This window comes from Venturia canescens, chromosome 4 (assembly GCF_019457755.1).
Source record: "Venturia canescens isolate UGA chromosome 4, ASM1945775v1, whole genome shotgun sequence".
In the NCBI taxonomy this organism is placed as follows: Eukaryota; Metazoa; Arthropoda; class Insecta; order Hymenoptera; family Ichneumonidae; genus Venturia; species Venturia canescens.
In genome coordinates this window covers 5559666-5575578 of record NC_057424.1, presented here as the reverse complement: position 1 = coordinate 5575578, position 15913 = coordinate 5559666, and the positions used below count along the sequence as shown (strand labels likewise).

The following is a 15913-nucleotide window of genomic DNA, read 5'->3' as shown; positions in this document are numbered from 1 at the left end:
TGATTTCGCCTCAAGTTTTTACGCGTATAAAGAGATTCGACGTGTATCGAGCTCGGCGTCGTCGGACCGCTACGTCATGCACGAAAAAATCGATAAACCAGAGAAAGAAAGTGTACCAATAAAATGAAGGGAGAGAGAGAGAGAGAGAGAAATAGCGAAAATAAAACATCGCATATAGACACACCGCCGTTGTAAGCCCACGCGAATAGCACTCGATTCGAAGATTGGAGCAGAGTTTTGAAAAATTTGGTTGTACCTCATTGGGAAGTCGTGGAGTTCCATTACATTCGGACATGTATTAATCGTTAGACTTCCGTTAAAACGAGACTCATCCTAACGAGGGGCTTTCTCACGAAAAAATTCGCTCCGTCCGCGTTGCTCGGGACGTAGCTCCTTTCAGTTTCACTTATTAATAGCAAAACAGTTTTAATCGTAGCGCAAACAGTGGTCGATTTATCGACGACGATGACGATGCTGCACAGTTTGTCTTTAAAAGTGAATTCGAGATACGGGAATAGCGACGACGTCACCAGCGCACACGAGTCTCGATCATGCCAGAATATTTATTAACGTTCTCAAATATGTTACAGTCTATATGTATATATTTATATATATTTTTTATCGATGACTATCCATGAATGTGATAGCTTGTTCGTTGGTACACATAAAAGACAAATGAAGTGGACGAGACGTGACGGAGAGAAAGCTTCTTCAAAAATCACAGTGGCAGCATCGTTTCATTACTCGTGTGAATAAGTTTCAACGAAAAACATGCTCACGTCTGACCTGAAAGATTTTTGGAGCAGTACTTAAAAATTGCTTTACTCCGAAACGAATTTTAGTAGGGAAAAATGACGGAGAGACGATGGAATGTTTTGGGGGGACGGAGTAATTTCTAAAAAAGATTTCCCTCCTCATATTTGTACGTGCAAGCAGCAAAATGGTCCTCGTTCGGAGATAGAAAATATCCAGTTTTTCTTGTCAAAGCTTTTCAGCTTCCGGTATTACCGTTACCAAACTTTCGTTACGCTGTTGGTCGTGAAAGCCTCGAAACTAGAATCATTTATTTCTGGCTCTGCTGCGTGGCTGAGTGTCGAAGGTCGCTCGACACGGAGGACGAAAATGCTTTTGGGCAGTTGTTCTTTTTTTTTCTTCTTTTTCTATAATTTACCGACGAACCATCAGTGAAATATCGCGGAGATACGAAGATTCAAACGCTCTTGGCGTTCCTCTGAGTGCTTCGCCGCGACGGCTTCGTCGTGCCTTCCAAAGATACGGAGGACGACGACGACGACGACGACAACGTCTGCCCGTTTTCGCGCTCACCTCTGCTCACCGTGAACGTCACGAAATAGCGCTTCGTACGGTCCAACTTTTCCGTGGGGAGGGCGATCACACGTTTTTCTTCTCCCCTCGTCACTTTAACCTGTTTTTCAATTCAACGTCAATATTATTATGAATTTTTGAGCATTCTTCACTGCTTTTTCTTCTTGCAGTTAATCCCTTGAGCCACGTTCGAACCGACGCTTTTCCAAGTGTTTTTCATTCTATTGATTTTGAGATTGAAATTAAGGCAGATCATGCCCAAAGGATCGTATTTTATGGATGTCTAAATTGAATCGATTTTTTACTCTCCGAATTCATTCGAAATTGTAAATCAATTTTTTCAACTTATCTCTTGGCAAATGAAATAACAAAAAGCAGTTAATTAATCGGCTGAAATAATACAGTTTTTTATGACAAAAAACACAACGGGAAATGGATAAAGAAAAAAGTATTAATAAAAAGGCAAAAGGCTATGACGGGAGTGGGCCGAGAGCCAAGAAGAAACGAAATGCCGCGAAATAAGCGACACTCGTTACCAATTTCGTTCGATCTTTAACGCAATATAATTTTATCACCAGTATAAGACAATCGTCTCGAATTTATTTCCAAACCTTCGTTATATACTTCGATCTTATCGTCTACTTTTCCTCGCGTTTTCATAATTTCCGCCCATTTTCATGATTTTCTTAAGAAAATCGTTTCGTACGTGAACTACCTTAAAAGTAGTACCAGCTGAATTCCACCGCGTAGATTATTCACATTTTTAGTCTAGATCCAAGAGAATTCATGCCTCAAAGGATTAACAAGAATTTTAGGCTCAATATGCGCTGACAAAATCCTCGATATATATTTCTTCTCTAATCTTTCTCCTCCTCTTCCTTCACTTCCCTGCCGCTGATTTTGAACGCAGGCGAGGCAAGGAGAAAGGGAAATATGTAGAAAGAGGAGAAAAAATGAATTAATGCGGTTAAATTGAGGCGAGTACCGTCATCCGACCCCTTCCCCGATTCTCAATCCTCGGAAGAAGAGCCTCCTCCCGATCTTGAGCACCACCTCCTCCACCCACTGCAATTATAATCTACGATCAAGCTACGGAGATCGGTTCACCGGTAAAACTAATGCGAATGCCTGAAAATTATAGATCCCGATGGAGATTGGTGCCCTCGCGGCCCTCGCCAATCTCGGTACAAAATAATAACGAGACTTTGCGGGACTGGCGACGGGCGCACGGCAAAAATCTTCCGGTAAATTGACAAAAACAACTTACGATAAGTGTAAATTGGGAGCGAAGTGTACGCGCTCGTTGCATGGTGACAGCGGTGAGTCTTCCGAGTGCACTGCTTTGCCTCGGTGCAAAAGTCTGGCGTCGCTGGACGACGCTGGAGTCGCCTCAGTTGTTCGTACAAAAAAGCCTCGAAGTCTCTGAAAATTAATCATCCGGCGCTGGAATCACTGAGAAGTTAAAAAATTCTATAAATAAAAAACATTTTTAAAGTGAGATTTTTTTATTTCAGAAAATTCAATTCGACTCGACTGATATTTGATTACTTTCTCTCGAGAATTTTTATTCCACTTGATTATTAACACGTATAGACACAGACTCGCCAGACGCTGTGCAAACTTGCGCACTCGGACTTTTCAAAACGTTTTTATTTCATCCATGAAGATGTGGAATATTGATCTTACAACGAGAGACTTTTTAGGGTTAGCAAATCCTTACTAATCGATTACAATTATTTAAAAAACTGAAAAATCAAGTTTTATTATAGAAAAATGGCGAAACGAAAAAAAAGGAATTTACAAGTTTTAGACAGTTGAAATTTTCGTGAATTTTCGATCGAATCCTTATTTTCCGCATCCTTAAAATGTCACCGGTGACACGTTAGCTTGAAAATCGTATAATTATTGTGATTCGGATAAAAACCTGAACGTGAGAGCTTGATCATATTTGGCGACTCCGAGGGCCGGACCCGACATGCCGGCTCTGTGGAACGATTCCACCTATAAAAACAAAGAAGAAATTCTTCAGTAAAAGCACAGATAAAGTTTCGAAAGAGTATAATATGAAGAAGAGTTGTTATTCGATTATTCGATTATTTAGACGCAACAGCAGCCTTCGATATTTCGTTTCGAGTTTACTCACCTGACGTTTAACCAGAACGTGTTCGTTGGCTCTTCCGTGTCGTATTTGAAGTCTCTTGAGCTCCATCAGTTGGAAGAAAATTTTCCTTTCGAGGTGATAACGTCTAAGACTGATTTGAACGTCCCTGGTGATAGTTTCCATGTTGAGGGCTCGTTGTTTGTCGGTGTTGGGGCAATATCGAGGTTTCGTGGTTCTGGTAGGGATTTTGGAGACGCGAGGGCTCGGTTCGATGCCGCTGTCTCGACCAGCGCTGTCCCTGCGCTGTTTTCCGCGAGCTCCGCGGACCTCGCTGTCCGCGCTGCCCCCGCTTTGTCCTCGAGATGCCACTCGCCTTTGGGCTGACGTCTGCAGAGGCTGGGACATCGAATCTTTGCTTTTAATCGTTCCGGCTGATTTTCTCGACGACGATAAGCCCCCGGGTCTCTCTTCCTCCTCTCGGTTCTCCGAGGGGCTCCGGAGAACGCGGAAAACTCTGGGAGAATCGTCGGGATCCGTTTCTCCATGGGCACTCTCCTCTGCTCCCGTGGTCGAAGCCTGGATTATTTCTTTCTCAATCTCCTCGTCGTCCCACTCGGGACTTTCGATAACGGCGACGATGGCGCTTCCGTCGGTCGGAGCCTCGCCGCTGCTCGTTTTCTTGCCCGTTGATGGCCGCGAACGAGTCTCGCTTCGCGAAGATTTCCCCGAGTTCGACCCTGTCGAAGGCAATTTAGCGTCGGTCGATTCGTACGCGCTTTCGCTCTCCCTTCTTTCGTCGATATCGTTATCAGCTATTTCTTCACGATCATCCGTCAAATTTTCACCGTTTACACCAGCTGATTCTGCTTGATCGAGGTTCGACGTTTCTGTTTCTTCAGGCGCTACGACGATGCTGTCATTCGCTTCGAGACGAGCTGGCATTTCTTCGTGTTGCTTCACGACTTGGAGGACACTTGCCTCGTTGCTGGGGCTCGAACGACCGTTACTTCCAGACTCATCCTCTTCTATCTTTTCAATCTTTTCCTTCTCACTCCTGCTTGGACTGGACGTCGACGTCGACGTCGTCGTCGTCGTCGTCGTCGTCGTCGTCGTCTCCGTTGTGGACTGAGCGGCTCCGTTGCCAGCTTGTTCGACAACGTTTTCCTGAGCGATCCTCGGACTCGGTGTTCCAGGACTCGCAAACTCTTCGGCCCCAGAACCGCTTTCCAAACGCTCCAAAGTCTCTGCGTTCTTCGCTTCTTCAATTTCTGTCCCCGAAGCCCGATGGGTCTCTTCTTCTTCTCTATCAGCTTGTACCGATGTTGCCGGAGTGGCTACACGCTTTTCGTGGGGTGGGGAAAAAATGTTAGAATTATTAAAATTTCGAAGAGCTCGAATCTCGAGTTCTCATTTAATTCGAATGATAACGCGGAGACAGATCAATTCGACTTGAGCTTTTAATGTCGAAAATAAATAAAGTAGAAACTTGAAGGTTCGAAGCAGCACGTTTACGTCGAAAATCGAATGTAACAATAGCCCGTGGAACGACGTCTAAAATATAGTTTTTCCGAAAATTTGACTATCACTCGTTTCGATTCATAAATTTACTACAATCGCAACAATGTAGATATTGCTGAGGTTGAAATCCTGAAAGATCAAAAAGTTGAATCTCCAATTTCAAACATCGCCATATTTTGACTTTCCGAGCCCCGTCGCGCTATTATTGCAAATCCAAGTTTTATAGGTTCGGGAAATCCGCTTTCGATTTTTTCCTATACTCTATTTTCCGGTCCGCCTATAAAACAACTGCTCTCCATTTTGAATTGGAAAATATGAACTTTTGACGTTCGTACCGTCTTGAAAGAAGGAATATTCGATTAAAGGCGTAATCTGCTAAATAGTCGATCGGAAATGAGAATTTCAAGTTACTTATTTTTCTCCAATCTGATATTGCAACTTAAAAAATATTGAAATATCGTCCGTTCTACAATTTGGTTAATAGACATATATCGAGCCCTACCCCTTCGTGTTCCTCAGGCGTGTCGGGTGCTTCGTCCTTGTGAACGAGCGCGGTAACGGTAACCCTCTCGACCGTTTCCGGGCTCGTCGAGTCAGTAGCGTCTTCCCCGAGTTTCCGGTCTTCTTCCTCATTCTCGTTCTCGACGATTCTCTCCCCCGTAGGCCCTCTTTCCGGGCCAGCTTCAGCTCCGATTCGCTCGACGCTTTCCCCTCGACCTCGTCCCCTCGATCTTCGTCTTCTTCTGGACCGTCTCGTCTCCTCTCTAACTCTCGTCTCTTTCGAAGTTTCCCGAGGGGTTTTCGACTTGTTTCCCGTTATCTGAATCTTTTCGGACGTTTTTTCTAACGATTTTTTCACAACCACGACCACCTCGAGACTGTCGTCGCTGACGCTCTCGTCTTCGGTATCCGTCCCGTCGTCCGTGAGCTCGCCCCTTCCATCCTTCGACTTGGTGTTTCCGTCGCCCGGTACTCTCGACCGAGCAGCTTTTCTCTCCTTCTCTCCTTTCTCCTTTCTCTCCTCCTCGCTCGAATACTCGTTCGCATCGCTCCAGGACTCACCGTACTCCCGTTTCTTCTTGTCCTCGTACCTCGACGATTCGCTCTTTGCTCGTCTGTCACAATCGGCGCGGGCCTCGTGCAGATCGGCACGCCGAGGACGTCGCCGGCGACGACGATGGCAACAGTGATGACGTCGCCGTCTACAGCACCGTCTGGACGACTCCCCGACCGTGATTTCCTCCTCGCTGAAACTCCCGCTGTCCCGACGATTCTCGAGTGTCGTTCGCGACGCTCCTGCTTCCCCGCCGACAGCCTCAGCCTCGCGCTCTCGCCGACGTCTCTGTTCGACCGTCCGCTCTCCGTCCGGAGAAATAATATATGTCTCGAAAGCCTGGTGCCGACGACCCGAACCACCGCTCGTCTCTTCGGTGCTCGAGTCCTCGCGCTTCACGCTCAATTGAGCGGCGAACCCTGCGCTCATTTCAAACAATTTAGATATTTCGCTCCCGGAGTTCGTTCAATGTCTCGAAGTATATCGACAGCTTCGCCTACAAAAGTCAACTTGGAATACCGAGCTTTCGCGTTTATTGAAAAACTAATAGTTCGTTGGTCAGGATTTGGTTGAAAATCGACTCTCAAATATTCGACAGAATTCGTTAGAACCACAATTAAAAAGAAGCACAAAAAACGACACTAAAAATACTAGTTTAAAAAGAAACGTCAAACTGGGCCAAAACGAAAATTCATGACTGTTGAGAGTTCAACAAAAATCCATTTTTTTTCGTGACCCTCCGGAGCAGTTTACTCGATTATTCACGTGAAATAAACAAAATTTAACTGGACACTGATCCTGACCGAGAACATTGTATTTCGACTCGAGATATTTTTTCTATCGAATCAACAATGATTTCTCGAATAGTGATGCAAAAAGGAGTAAAATGAGAACCTCGAATGGGTGAAGTTTCGTTGCGGGTTCCAAGTCGCCGAGCGGTCGTTCCACCGTGCATCTGAATGAGTTTGGCACAGTCGCGATGCCCGCGATAGAGCGCAGCGTCGAGGGGCGTCATGGGGCCGTTTTTACTCGTGCGCAAAACGGCGTTGACTCTCGCTCCGTGATCGAGTAGAACTTTGCACACGTCGAGAGAGCCGTGAAGAGCGGCGACGTGGAGCGGTGTCTTACCGTCCTGAGTGGTGAGGTCGAGAACGCTCGGTCGTTTTTTGGCGAGCCACTCGATGAGATCGGTGCATCCGGAGAGAACGGCCTCGTGGGCGAGACCGGTGCCTCGGACGGTACGAGCCTGGAGGGAGCCGCCATGCTGGGCAAGGATTTTGAGCGTCTCGAGCCGACCCTTCGCCGCTGCGCACAGCGCCGGTCTGCCGGAGTTGGGCGATACCGTTTTGTCTCATCGTCCGTACAAAGCGTTGAATTTAATACATGCAGGTATAGGAGAAACTCCTCGTACTCACGTTCGACCTTTTCGATCTCGACGGTTCGGGTCGGCACCGAGCCTGAGGAGGAGAGCGGTCGCGTCCGCGTGCCCGAGGGTGGCCGCGTAGTGAAGAGCCGAGCAACCGTTGTCGTCGACGTGATCGGGATCACAACCGCAAAGATTTACGAGAGCTTCGACGCAACGAGCGTGACCTCGAGAGGCCGCGCAATGCAAAGCTGTCAACCCGTCCTTGTCAGTCGCCCCTGCAGCGGCCGAACCTCCGGCTCTGTTAATTCCGTTGTCGAGATTAATTTTAAGGCATGCCTTTCGCATCAACGTATTTTTTGGTAGTACGAATTGGGGCACTCGAAATTTCGACTGATTCTTAATCTCTGAGAAATCGTGGTTGTACAAGAAAGGCTTCTGCTTCTATGCCATTTTTCGTCTATTTTTATCGTCGCTCTATATATGGATTCTTTACATTTTTTTCTATCTGTGTGACGGTTTGTATATTCAGGAATTAAGAATCATTTAGTACATAAATTGTTGTATAAAATTGTGCTGATGATGAAATCTCGATCAGCTACCGTATTAATTTTACCATTTTTCCAAGTTTTTCATTCTTTATCAAATGTTCGATAACGTGACCTGAAATTTGGCCAATCTATTCGCATGCACTTCTACTTAACTGTCATTTAAAATCAGTTATTTGTAGAATATTCGGGTTCGTGAAAAGAATACCTTAAACTCCTATAACCTTGTTTTTATGTGTCCGTTAACGAGGTTGTCTAATCAGACTCGATCATATTAGTTTTTTTTTTTTTTTTTTTTCTTATAACGACGAATCGGGTGCACGAAAAATTTGCGTTTACAACGACAATCTAACGTTAAGTCTGTAAAACAAGGAAATGTTGGGAAAGCAAGTTTTTCAGTCTAAAAATTCATGTCGATATTTCAATGTCGCGCTAATATTTCGCCGCATTGACAAACGATGATGAAGGAAACGGTAACTACGGAAAAAAATACCTTGCGAGAGCGAGAACAGCCTCAACGCTCCCGGCGCTCGCGGCCCAGAGAATCGGTTGTCGTCCATCTTCGTCCCGAGCATTGACGTCGGCACCGAATTCGAGGAGAGTCCGAAGTATTTCGAGGCCAAGTTTGGTCGGAACGGAGAGTCGGGTGGTGCAGGCCGCGCCGCAGCACTGAGCCGCGTAGTGCAACGGCGAACCACCTCGGAAATCGGGGCTCGAGGGACGAGCTCCCGCGGCCAGGACGAGCCTCACGCATTCCGCCTCGCCGCAAACTGTTTTCGCATTAATGCAATCCGTAAACGGTACGCTATTTTACTCCATAATTGTACTCGTGCGTGTTCACATGCATTCCCTTCAATCGATGGAATTAATTTTTCGAACATAATCCACTTCGAGGAGCCGCGGCAACGAGCAAAAACGGAACGAGCTTGTCGCGTGATTCACCGCCCCGAGCGACCCACTGACCTTTGTCCGAACGAGCGCGCTCTAACCTCGAGATCTCAAGAAACGATTTTTATTATTCCTTATTCGATGTACGCCCGCGTCGAAGAGTGAGGGGACTCGACGAATCTCGAGATTCTTTCGGGTGCTACATTGAAAAAAGAAAATCTTACTCTGGGATTGAATATCTTTATATTTCAACTAAAATGGATTTACCAGCACGTTTCAGTGAAATTTGCTCCGAAATTTCAACTTCATAGATCATCAAGATACAAGCTCTCAAAATTATATACCATTTTTAACTTTTAACACGACTCGCGTAGAGCGAACACGCTAAAGTGTGTGTTTTTCCGATATTTTGAAAAATCGGAAAACCAAAAATCAATGAGATCCTGTGGAATATTGAGATGCATAGTTTCAGTCAGAAGAGAAATTATCACTTTTTATAACTCCCGACTGTCCGTAGGGCAAAAAGACGATAGTCAATTGCGCGTTTCACTGCGATCAATGGGTGGGGAAATATTACTTTGTCGCCAGTTTTCTCAAAATCGGTGATAATTGACCAATTTTTTCCATAACTTTGTATAGATTCCGGACAGTGTTTTTATTTGTAGTACGTCAAGATTCATCGCGAACATTTTCGTTCATTTAGCTTTCAAGGTAGGGTCCCAACCGGACAGCGACAACACTGTCGACTCTTCATTATATTTTAAAGATATCCGGGAACAATGCGATGGTGAGTTGCCCAGTGTCGAGTTGACACTGCCAATTTTTAAAAAAAAAAAAGATAAACTATTAAAAGTGCGAAATAAACAAAATGTTTCGACAAAACATACAAACTCCCGAGTGAAAAAACTCGTTCACTTGAGAAAATAGTAATAAAATTTAAAAAGTCTGAAATAAGATAGTTGTCGGGATTGTATCGAATCAAATCATTGCATAAGGAAGTTAAGAAGTAAAGATCTTTGCTTCTTATCCTTTTTATTCGATAATTGAATTCTTATCTTTATTCAATTAGATTTAATTAGGGATAGACTTTTTTTTTTAATTTATTACTATTTTCTTAAGGAGTTTCGGTACATGTTAAGGAGTTTCGGTACAGAAGTCAAAATATTAAGAAATTGATGAAATTTGGTGATAATGTTCTTCAACATCAAGGGGAAAAGACAATTTTTTTCAAAATTTTCTTCTACCTAGTTATCGAGTAATTACGCATTAAAGCAGATTTCTTATGCCCGGAATGTATACCTATATATATGGAAACGCTATGCTTATACACGTCAACTTCAGTGATCAATTAACCGATAACTGTGTAGAAGAAAAATCTTAAAAAATTTGTATTGTTAAATTTGGCACTAAATAATATGTTCAGAAAATTTTATTAAATTCTGAACTTTTTGAAATTTTTAATGTTTTTAGCATGGTTTAGTATGGCAACATTGTATCGTCTGTTCCGAAACTCCTTAATGAATGTTAAGGAAATGACAAAATTTGGTGATAACGTTCTTCAACACAGTGGAAAAGCAGCATTTTTTCGAAATTTTTTTCTACGTAGTTGCAGTGTTTAATTACTCGATAATTATGTAGAAGAAAAATCTAAAAAAAGTATGTATCGTTGAGTTTGGTATTAAGGAGTTTCGGTACAAAAGTCTAAATATTAAGAAATTGATCAAACTTGGTGATAATGTTGTTCAACATCAAGTGCAAAAACACAATTTTTTTCAAAATTTTCTTCTACTTAGTTATCGAGTAATTACGCATTAAAGCAGATTTCTTATGCCCGGAATGTATACCTATATATATGAAAACGCTATGCTTATACACGTGAACTTTAGTGATCAATTACTCGATAACTGTGTAGAAGAAAAATCTTAAAAAATTTTTATTGCCAAATTTGGCACTAAAGAATATGTTCACCAAATTTTATAAAATTCTAAACTTTTTGAAATTTTTTATGTTTTTAGCATGGTTTAGCATGGCAACATTGTATTGCCTGTACCGAAACTCCTTAAAGAATGTGATGACGAGATTTGATAAAATTGTGAACTTTCAGCATGGCAACATTGTATCGACTGTACCGGAGCTCCTTGAGTGAAGGAGTTTTCGGTCGGGGGTTTTTATGTTTTTTTACCATAAGTTTTCCTGGTCACAAGTGCTCGAAGTACCGAATGCATGATGAATTTTTTCACTATAAACCCTTTTGAATGCAATATTTCATAAAATTTATAAGAACGTAGTTGAGAGGTGAGCCAATTGAGATGCAGGAATCCGAATCTCGGAGTAGTTGACGTCGTTTCATTCGATGTATTAAATTTGGAGTTTTAAATAGTCAAACGTTGCTCGCACGCATGTCGAGGCAAAATAGTTTGTGTTCTTTAAAAAAAAGCGAAGGGAAAAGAAATAATAGGCTCTCACCGGTGGCCCAGTGGAGAACCCCGTGTCCCTCAGAATCCTTGGCATTGACGTTGGCGCCGTTGGCCAGTAGGACGGCGACGAGACGAGCGTCCCCAGCGATAACGGCGAGATGAAGCGGCGTGTGTCCCTCAGCATCCGGAGCGTTGACGAGCTCCGGGGCTGTGACAGCGAGCGCCCCGCCGGTACCGGCGTCCATGCAATAATGAAGAGCGCTGCGCAACGTTCGATCCCTGTAGCCGAGGGTTTCCGGCTGTTCCTTCAGAAGCTTAACAACTCGAGATCTGTCGCCCTGTTGACAAGCGTGCATCAGCGGCGTCGCTCCGATCTCGAGAACCCTGCAATCACAGTTTATTTTGTTCTTCTCTTCTGTTGCTATCGCGGAAGGAAGAAGTTTATTAGCGATAAAAAAAAGGTGTCAGGGTGCCTGTACGGTCTCGTTGTCCGATTTTCTCGGTCCCTCGAAACCCGGGGTACTCCGCCCGTCCAGCACGAGGCCCCGGGCGGAACGAGCTGCCTGGAACTTTGGTATTGTCGCTGATGCGGATACCCGTTGGATTTCGATGGTAAAAAGGGCGTCAACGGCGGCAGGCTTACAGGCTCCGGGCTCTTGCCCCGCTCCCTCCGAGATTCTCGCTCTCTCTCCGGATTTTTAGATGGGATCGGCGGTGTCCTCGCGTCCATACCCACCGTCGCGACGCGACGATATCCGCCGAACTAGCACCGCATCGTATTTTTCGTACGGCAGCGGATTCTTCGCGCCACGAAAGGTCCTCGGGACTTTTGCTGAAAACTGATATTAAAATTCAATCTCACCAACGATTATTTACAATAATGTCCTCTCCCTATTCGTCAACGTGTACGACGACTCTATTTCCATGGACGCGACTCTGTCGAAAATCATTTCTCGACTGACCCGGTTCCTCGCCGCCTCGCTCCCCGAGAGATCTGGGACGATCTCCCGCGCGGGGGAGGCTCCCAAAGAACGAGGGTGAAACACACCGACGAGGGGATTCGCTTTATTACGATCGCGAGATCCGGCCGAAAGTGGAACTCCGTTATACTCACTGACCACGTGCCTCTCGCGAGAGGAGGATCGACCAGCGGCTCACTCGAGACGTTCTTGATAAGGAGAAAGAGTAGGGGATTCGAAGCTGCCATAGAAACGCTCGCCCACAACACTCGGACTCGCCAACGGACGAAAACAAAGCGAGCGTCCTCGCTATATGCGCGCGAGCAGAGCCCGATCTTGCTCCCGCCGCGACAAGGTCGAGCTTGCACGTGATTACACGCCGCGCGGCATTACTCGCGAGCTTGACCGCTGGAAAAAGGAAAAGGACAGAAAAACTTTGTTTTACAGCCTCGCGCCACTCGATCTTTCCGGCTTTCACTGCGTGCACACGCTGCCTAGAATTAAAGGAAACTGAAACGTTCGAATGCGCCGGTCGAGAACGAACGAAACGTGCTTTCCTCACGGAAGCTTCTCAGACACCGCGATTCAAGACGGATGTGACCTGTATATTCCTAGATGCTTACCTATACAAAGGCTTCATCCTGGAAAACTTGGGGGCTCGAAGACAGATTCGTTAAAGAAATAAAATATGCGCGGAGCGCCTTTCGAGTTAGTACGGAACAAACTTTGTTCGGACTTTATCAACTTTTCGATTACGATCGAACTATTATAATCTCTGAGGAAATAAGTTTCATAAGGATTCGCAGGCATCGCGGAAAGGAATAATTCGCTCTTATTCAAAGTAACGAAAACTTGATAAAGCGCACGGAGAAAACGAGGCCGGCGGAGAATCGAATATTCCTTCTTTGAATTCGTATCAACTCGAAAATATATACTTGGATAGTTTTCATTTCGAAAGCAATTTTAACAGACAGAATTGAACATGATGTTCAATTGAGAATTGACAAGAAATTAAATTTTTCGAGCCTACAAAACTTAGATATGCAGAATAGTGCGATGCCTCGAAAAGGCGAAAGCGTTTCAAATCGGAGTAAGAGTGAGACGCGTGTGCCTTTTGAGTTCCGTTGCATTTCTCTACTTTGATCGTTCGACTTTTGGGTCTTTCAGTATTTCAACCTCAGTAATATTTAGTCATTCGTTATTATTATATTCTAATCGAAGCTGTGAATATTCACAGTATCGCTGATTATTGTAGTAAATTTATTAATCGAAAGAGCGATGCTCGCGAATTTTCGGAAAAACGATATTTTACTAGTCCTTTTGTCGAAGTCGAGTTGATCTGTCTCCATATACCGTCATTCGAATTTTATAAACTTGAGATTTTAGCTGTTCGAAACTTTGAGACATTCTAACATTTTCTTGAAAAAATTATTGAAAAGTACTGCATTCCTCTCACTGTACAAAGCGAATCGGTTTTTTCCAGCAAGCAGCAACACCGCGACGATAACAAATAATTGACGAAGAATTGTGCATCTACGTAGTCAAATCAGAGTCTCATAAAAAGCCTTTTCTTGGCTTTATTTCCTATGAACTATTGTCGAATGACGGCGTTCGTCAGGCCCTTTTCGCTGCGCGATGCATTCTCCCGCGCGATTCCGCCAAGTTTCGGAGGCGTATGTGCATTATTTACAAGCTTCTCAAACACGAGTGTCCGCGTTCTCGAAGCTCCGTCGGGCTGCTGCCCGTCACTCGTCACGCTATCACGAGTCTCCTCTTTTCCCACACCTCTCGCTTACTCGCCCGAGCGATATGACCTCAAAAGATGCTCGAATCGATTTACAGTTCTCGCCATTGCACGCTCTCAATCATGCACGCGGAGGGAGGAAAAGGCGCGATGAAGAAAGCGAGGGAGCAATAAAGCGGAACGTCTTCGAAGACATTCAGCAGCGAATTGTTCTTGCAGCACACTGTTTCAGGGCAGCCACGGAATGAAAATTTCATGAAATTTCCTCCCCCCAAATATTTGACATTCGTGCTACGACTCCGGACTTGTTATCCCTCGGAACGAGAGCCTTCCGCGGAGAGCATGCAGAGCGAGCAGTGCCAACAAGTACTCGTACGTCGTCGTACCTACGCGACAAGTTCGATTTTCCTCGCGATAACGAGCAGACACCTACGCTTCTGCCGGGCCGCTCGTCCCGCCCCGCGAGCAGGAACGCTCCCTCGCCGCGGCTCTGAACCAAACATCGGGCACCCTCCGTTCACTTTGCTTCAGGGTTTGAATCGCGTGTACGCGATCGAAAGATTAGCGCATAGACGCGCCATTCGAAAAACGAAAATCGAAACCACGTGTCTGCGTTGGGCTCGTATTTTTCTCGGGGCTCGAGCGCGCGTGTCGTAATTTCTTTACATTTTCTTCACATCAGCACTCCCGAGTCGAGTGCTTTTTCTTAATTCATTAATATATTTCATCGATTAAAAAGAAAAAAGGGTTTAAAAAGAAAAAAGAGCCAAAGGATTTAAAACTTACCGAAACTTCGGTCTTCTCCACTGTCTTCGGTGATAATTTCATTTCCAAATCGTCTCCCGCACTCGCCAAAAATCCTTCGAACGTCTGACCCCGCGCGAAAGAGAGCGAGCCATCTCCGAAATAATTACGCCTCCTTTTTATCAAAGCGTTCGATCGCCTCCTCTGCAAATCGGCCCCGCGAGAAAACCCCCGGGCAGCCACGAAAAAGCAGCCCCGTGGTACTGCCTCGCACGGTATCAGGCGTGCCCGGAATCGGGACGGGCACTGGTCACTATTCGCGCCAGTAGCTAATCATCGAACGGGGGGTTGCCGCGCGTTGTTCGCTTAAGGGCGAACGTTGCTATTGGATACCGCGAAGCGCGACCAGCCTGGGCGTGCGTCGCGCGTACCTTTTCTTATATGCTTGCTTCATCGCCGAGGAAGAATTAGCGTGATGAAAAGCGACGACGCGCGAGGGCTCGAAGAGGCCACGCAAAGGGCGCGACGATGAGGCGTTTGAAAAAGCGCGTTTTCGAAAGCGCTTCCAATCGAGCGAATTCCATTCGAGCGAAGCGGTGCACACTGTGACGACGAGTTTTTTTTATAAAAACGCTTGAAAATAGTTCGCGAAGGCGTCATCTTTTTATAACTGAAAACTTTCGTTATTCGTGGTTAGAAGACGACTTTGCAGTTCTGCGTCCAGGCAAAATCGCGCAATGATCCAACAAACCTGCAACTCTGTACTGCGGAAAAATGCGTTAACTTTCAAAATTCGCCGAGCCGCGACAACCTTCGCTAGCGAACACCCGGACGCGCTGTACACGGAGAGAGACTTTTGTACGAATATTTCGCGGATGAATTTGCTAGAAAAATTTGCTATGTTTTGTAGCAGCGCTACTGTTCTATATCGCCATTCTATTACGTTTCACCAAAGTGCGTAGTCATTTTCATGCCGAAAACAGTTCTCTCAAATTTAACTATGTACGACAGGCTAAATTTAGGTCTGCGACATTTTCACATCGAACGATATATCGATATCCGAATGTCACTCGTGTCTCTTTGGCGAAATGTTAAAAATTGGTTAATTGAACTGGACAAATGCGCTTGAAATTTTACTATGTACCACTGGTTAATTTTCATGTTTATATACTCGCAACGCCTCGTATAATGGGTACAGGGCGCATGAATTTTGCTATCTTATTGAGCAATTTTATATGCAATTTTTGGTAT

At 45.0% G+C, this 15913-nt stretch overlaps 1 protein-coding gene across 7 annotated transcripts in view; it reads right to left on the bottom strand.

The window, feature by feature from the left end:
* Nucleotides 1–543: 543 nt before the first annotated feature.
* Nucleotides 544–15913, bottom strand: part of LOC122409789 (inversin) — a 25170-nt gene continuing 9800 nt past the window's right edge. For 2 of the 7 annotated variants that reach the window (XM_043417585.1, XM_043417586.1), the window contains 11 exons: nt 11689–12054; nt 11265–11599; nt 8404–8680; nt 7415–7663; nt 6894–7321; nt 5448–6418; nt 3470–4768; nt 3251–3327; nt 2594–2748; nt 2312–2391; nt 544–1426 (listed from right to left, as the gene is read on the bottom strand). In XM_043417585.1, coding sequence (XP_043273520.1) covers nt 1211–1426; nt 2312–2391; nt 2594–2748; nt 3251–3327; nt 3470–4768; nt 5448–6418; nt 6894–7321; nt 7415–7663; nt 8404–8680; nt 11265–11599; nt 11689–11945 — 4344 coding nt within the window. In that variant the 5' untranslated portion in view covers nt 11946–12054 and the 3' untranslated portion in view covers nt 544–1210. Of the gene's footprint in view, nt 1427–2311; nt 2405–2593; nt 2779–3250; nt 3328–3469; nt 4769–5447; nt 6419–6893; nt 7322–7414; nt 7664–8403; nt 8681–11264; nt 11600–11688; nt 12055–14704; nt 15792–15913 lie in introns of those variants that run through there. The other 5 variants (XM_043417587.1, XM_043417589.1, XM_043417590.1 and 2 more) reach the window with 5 other exon arrangements.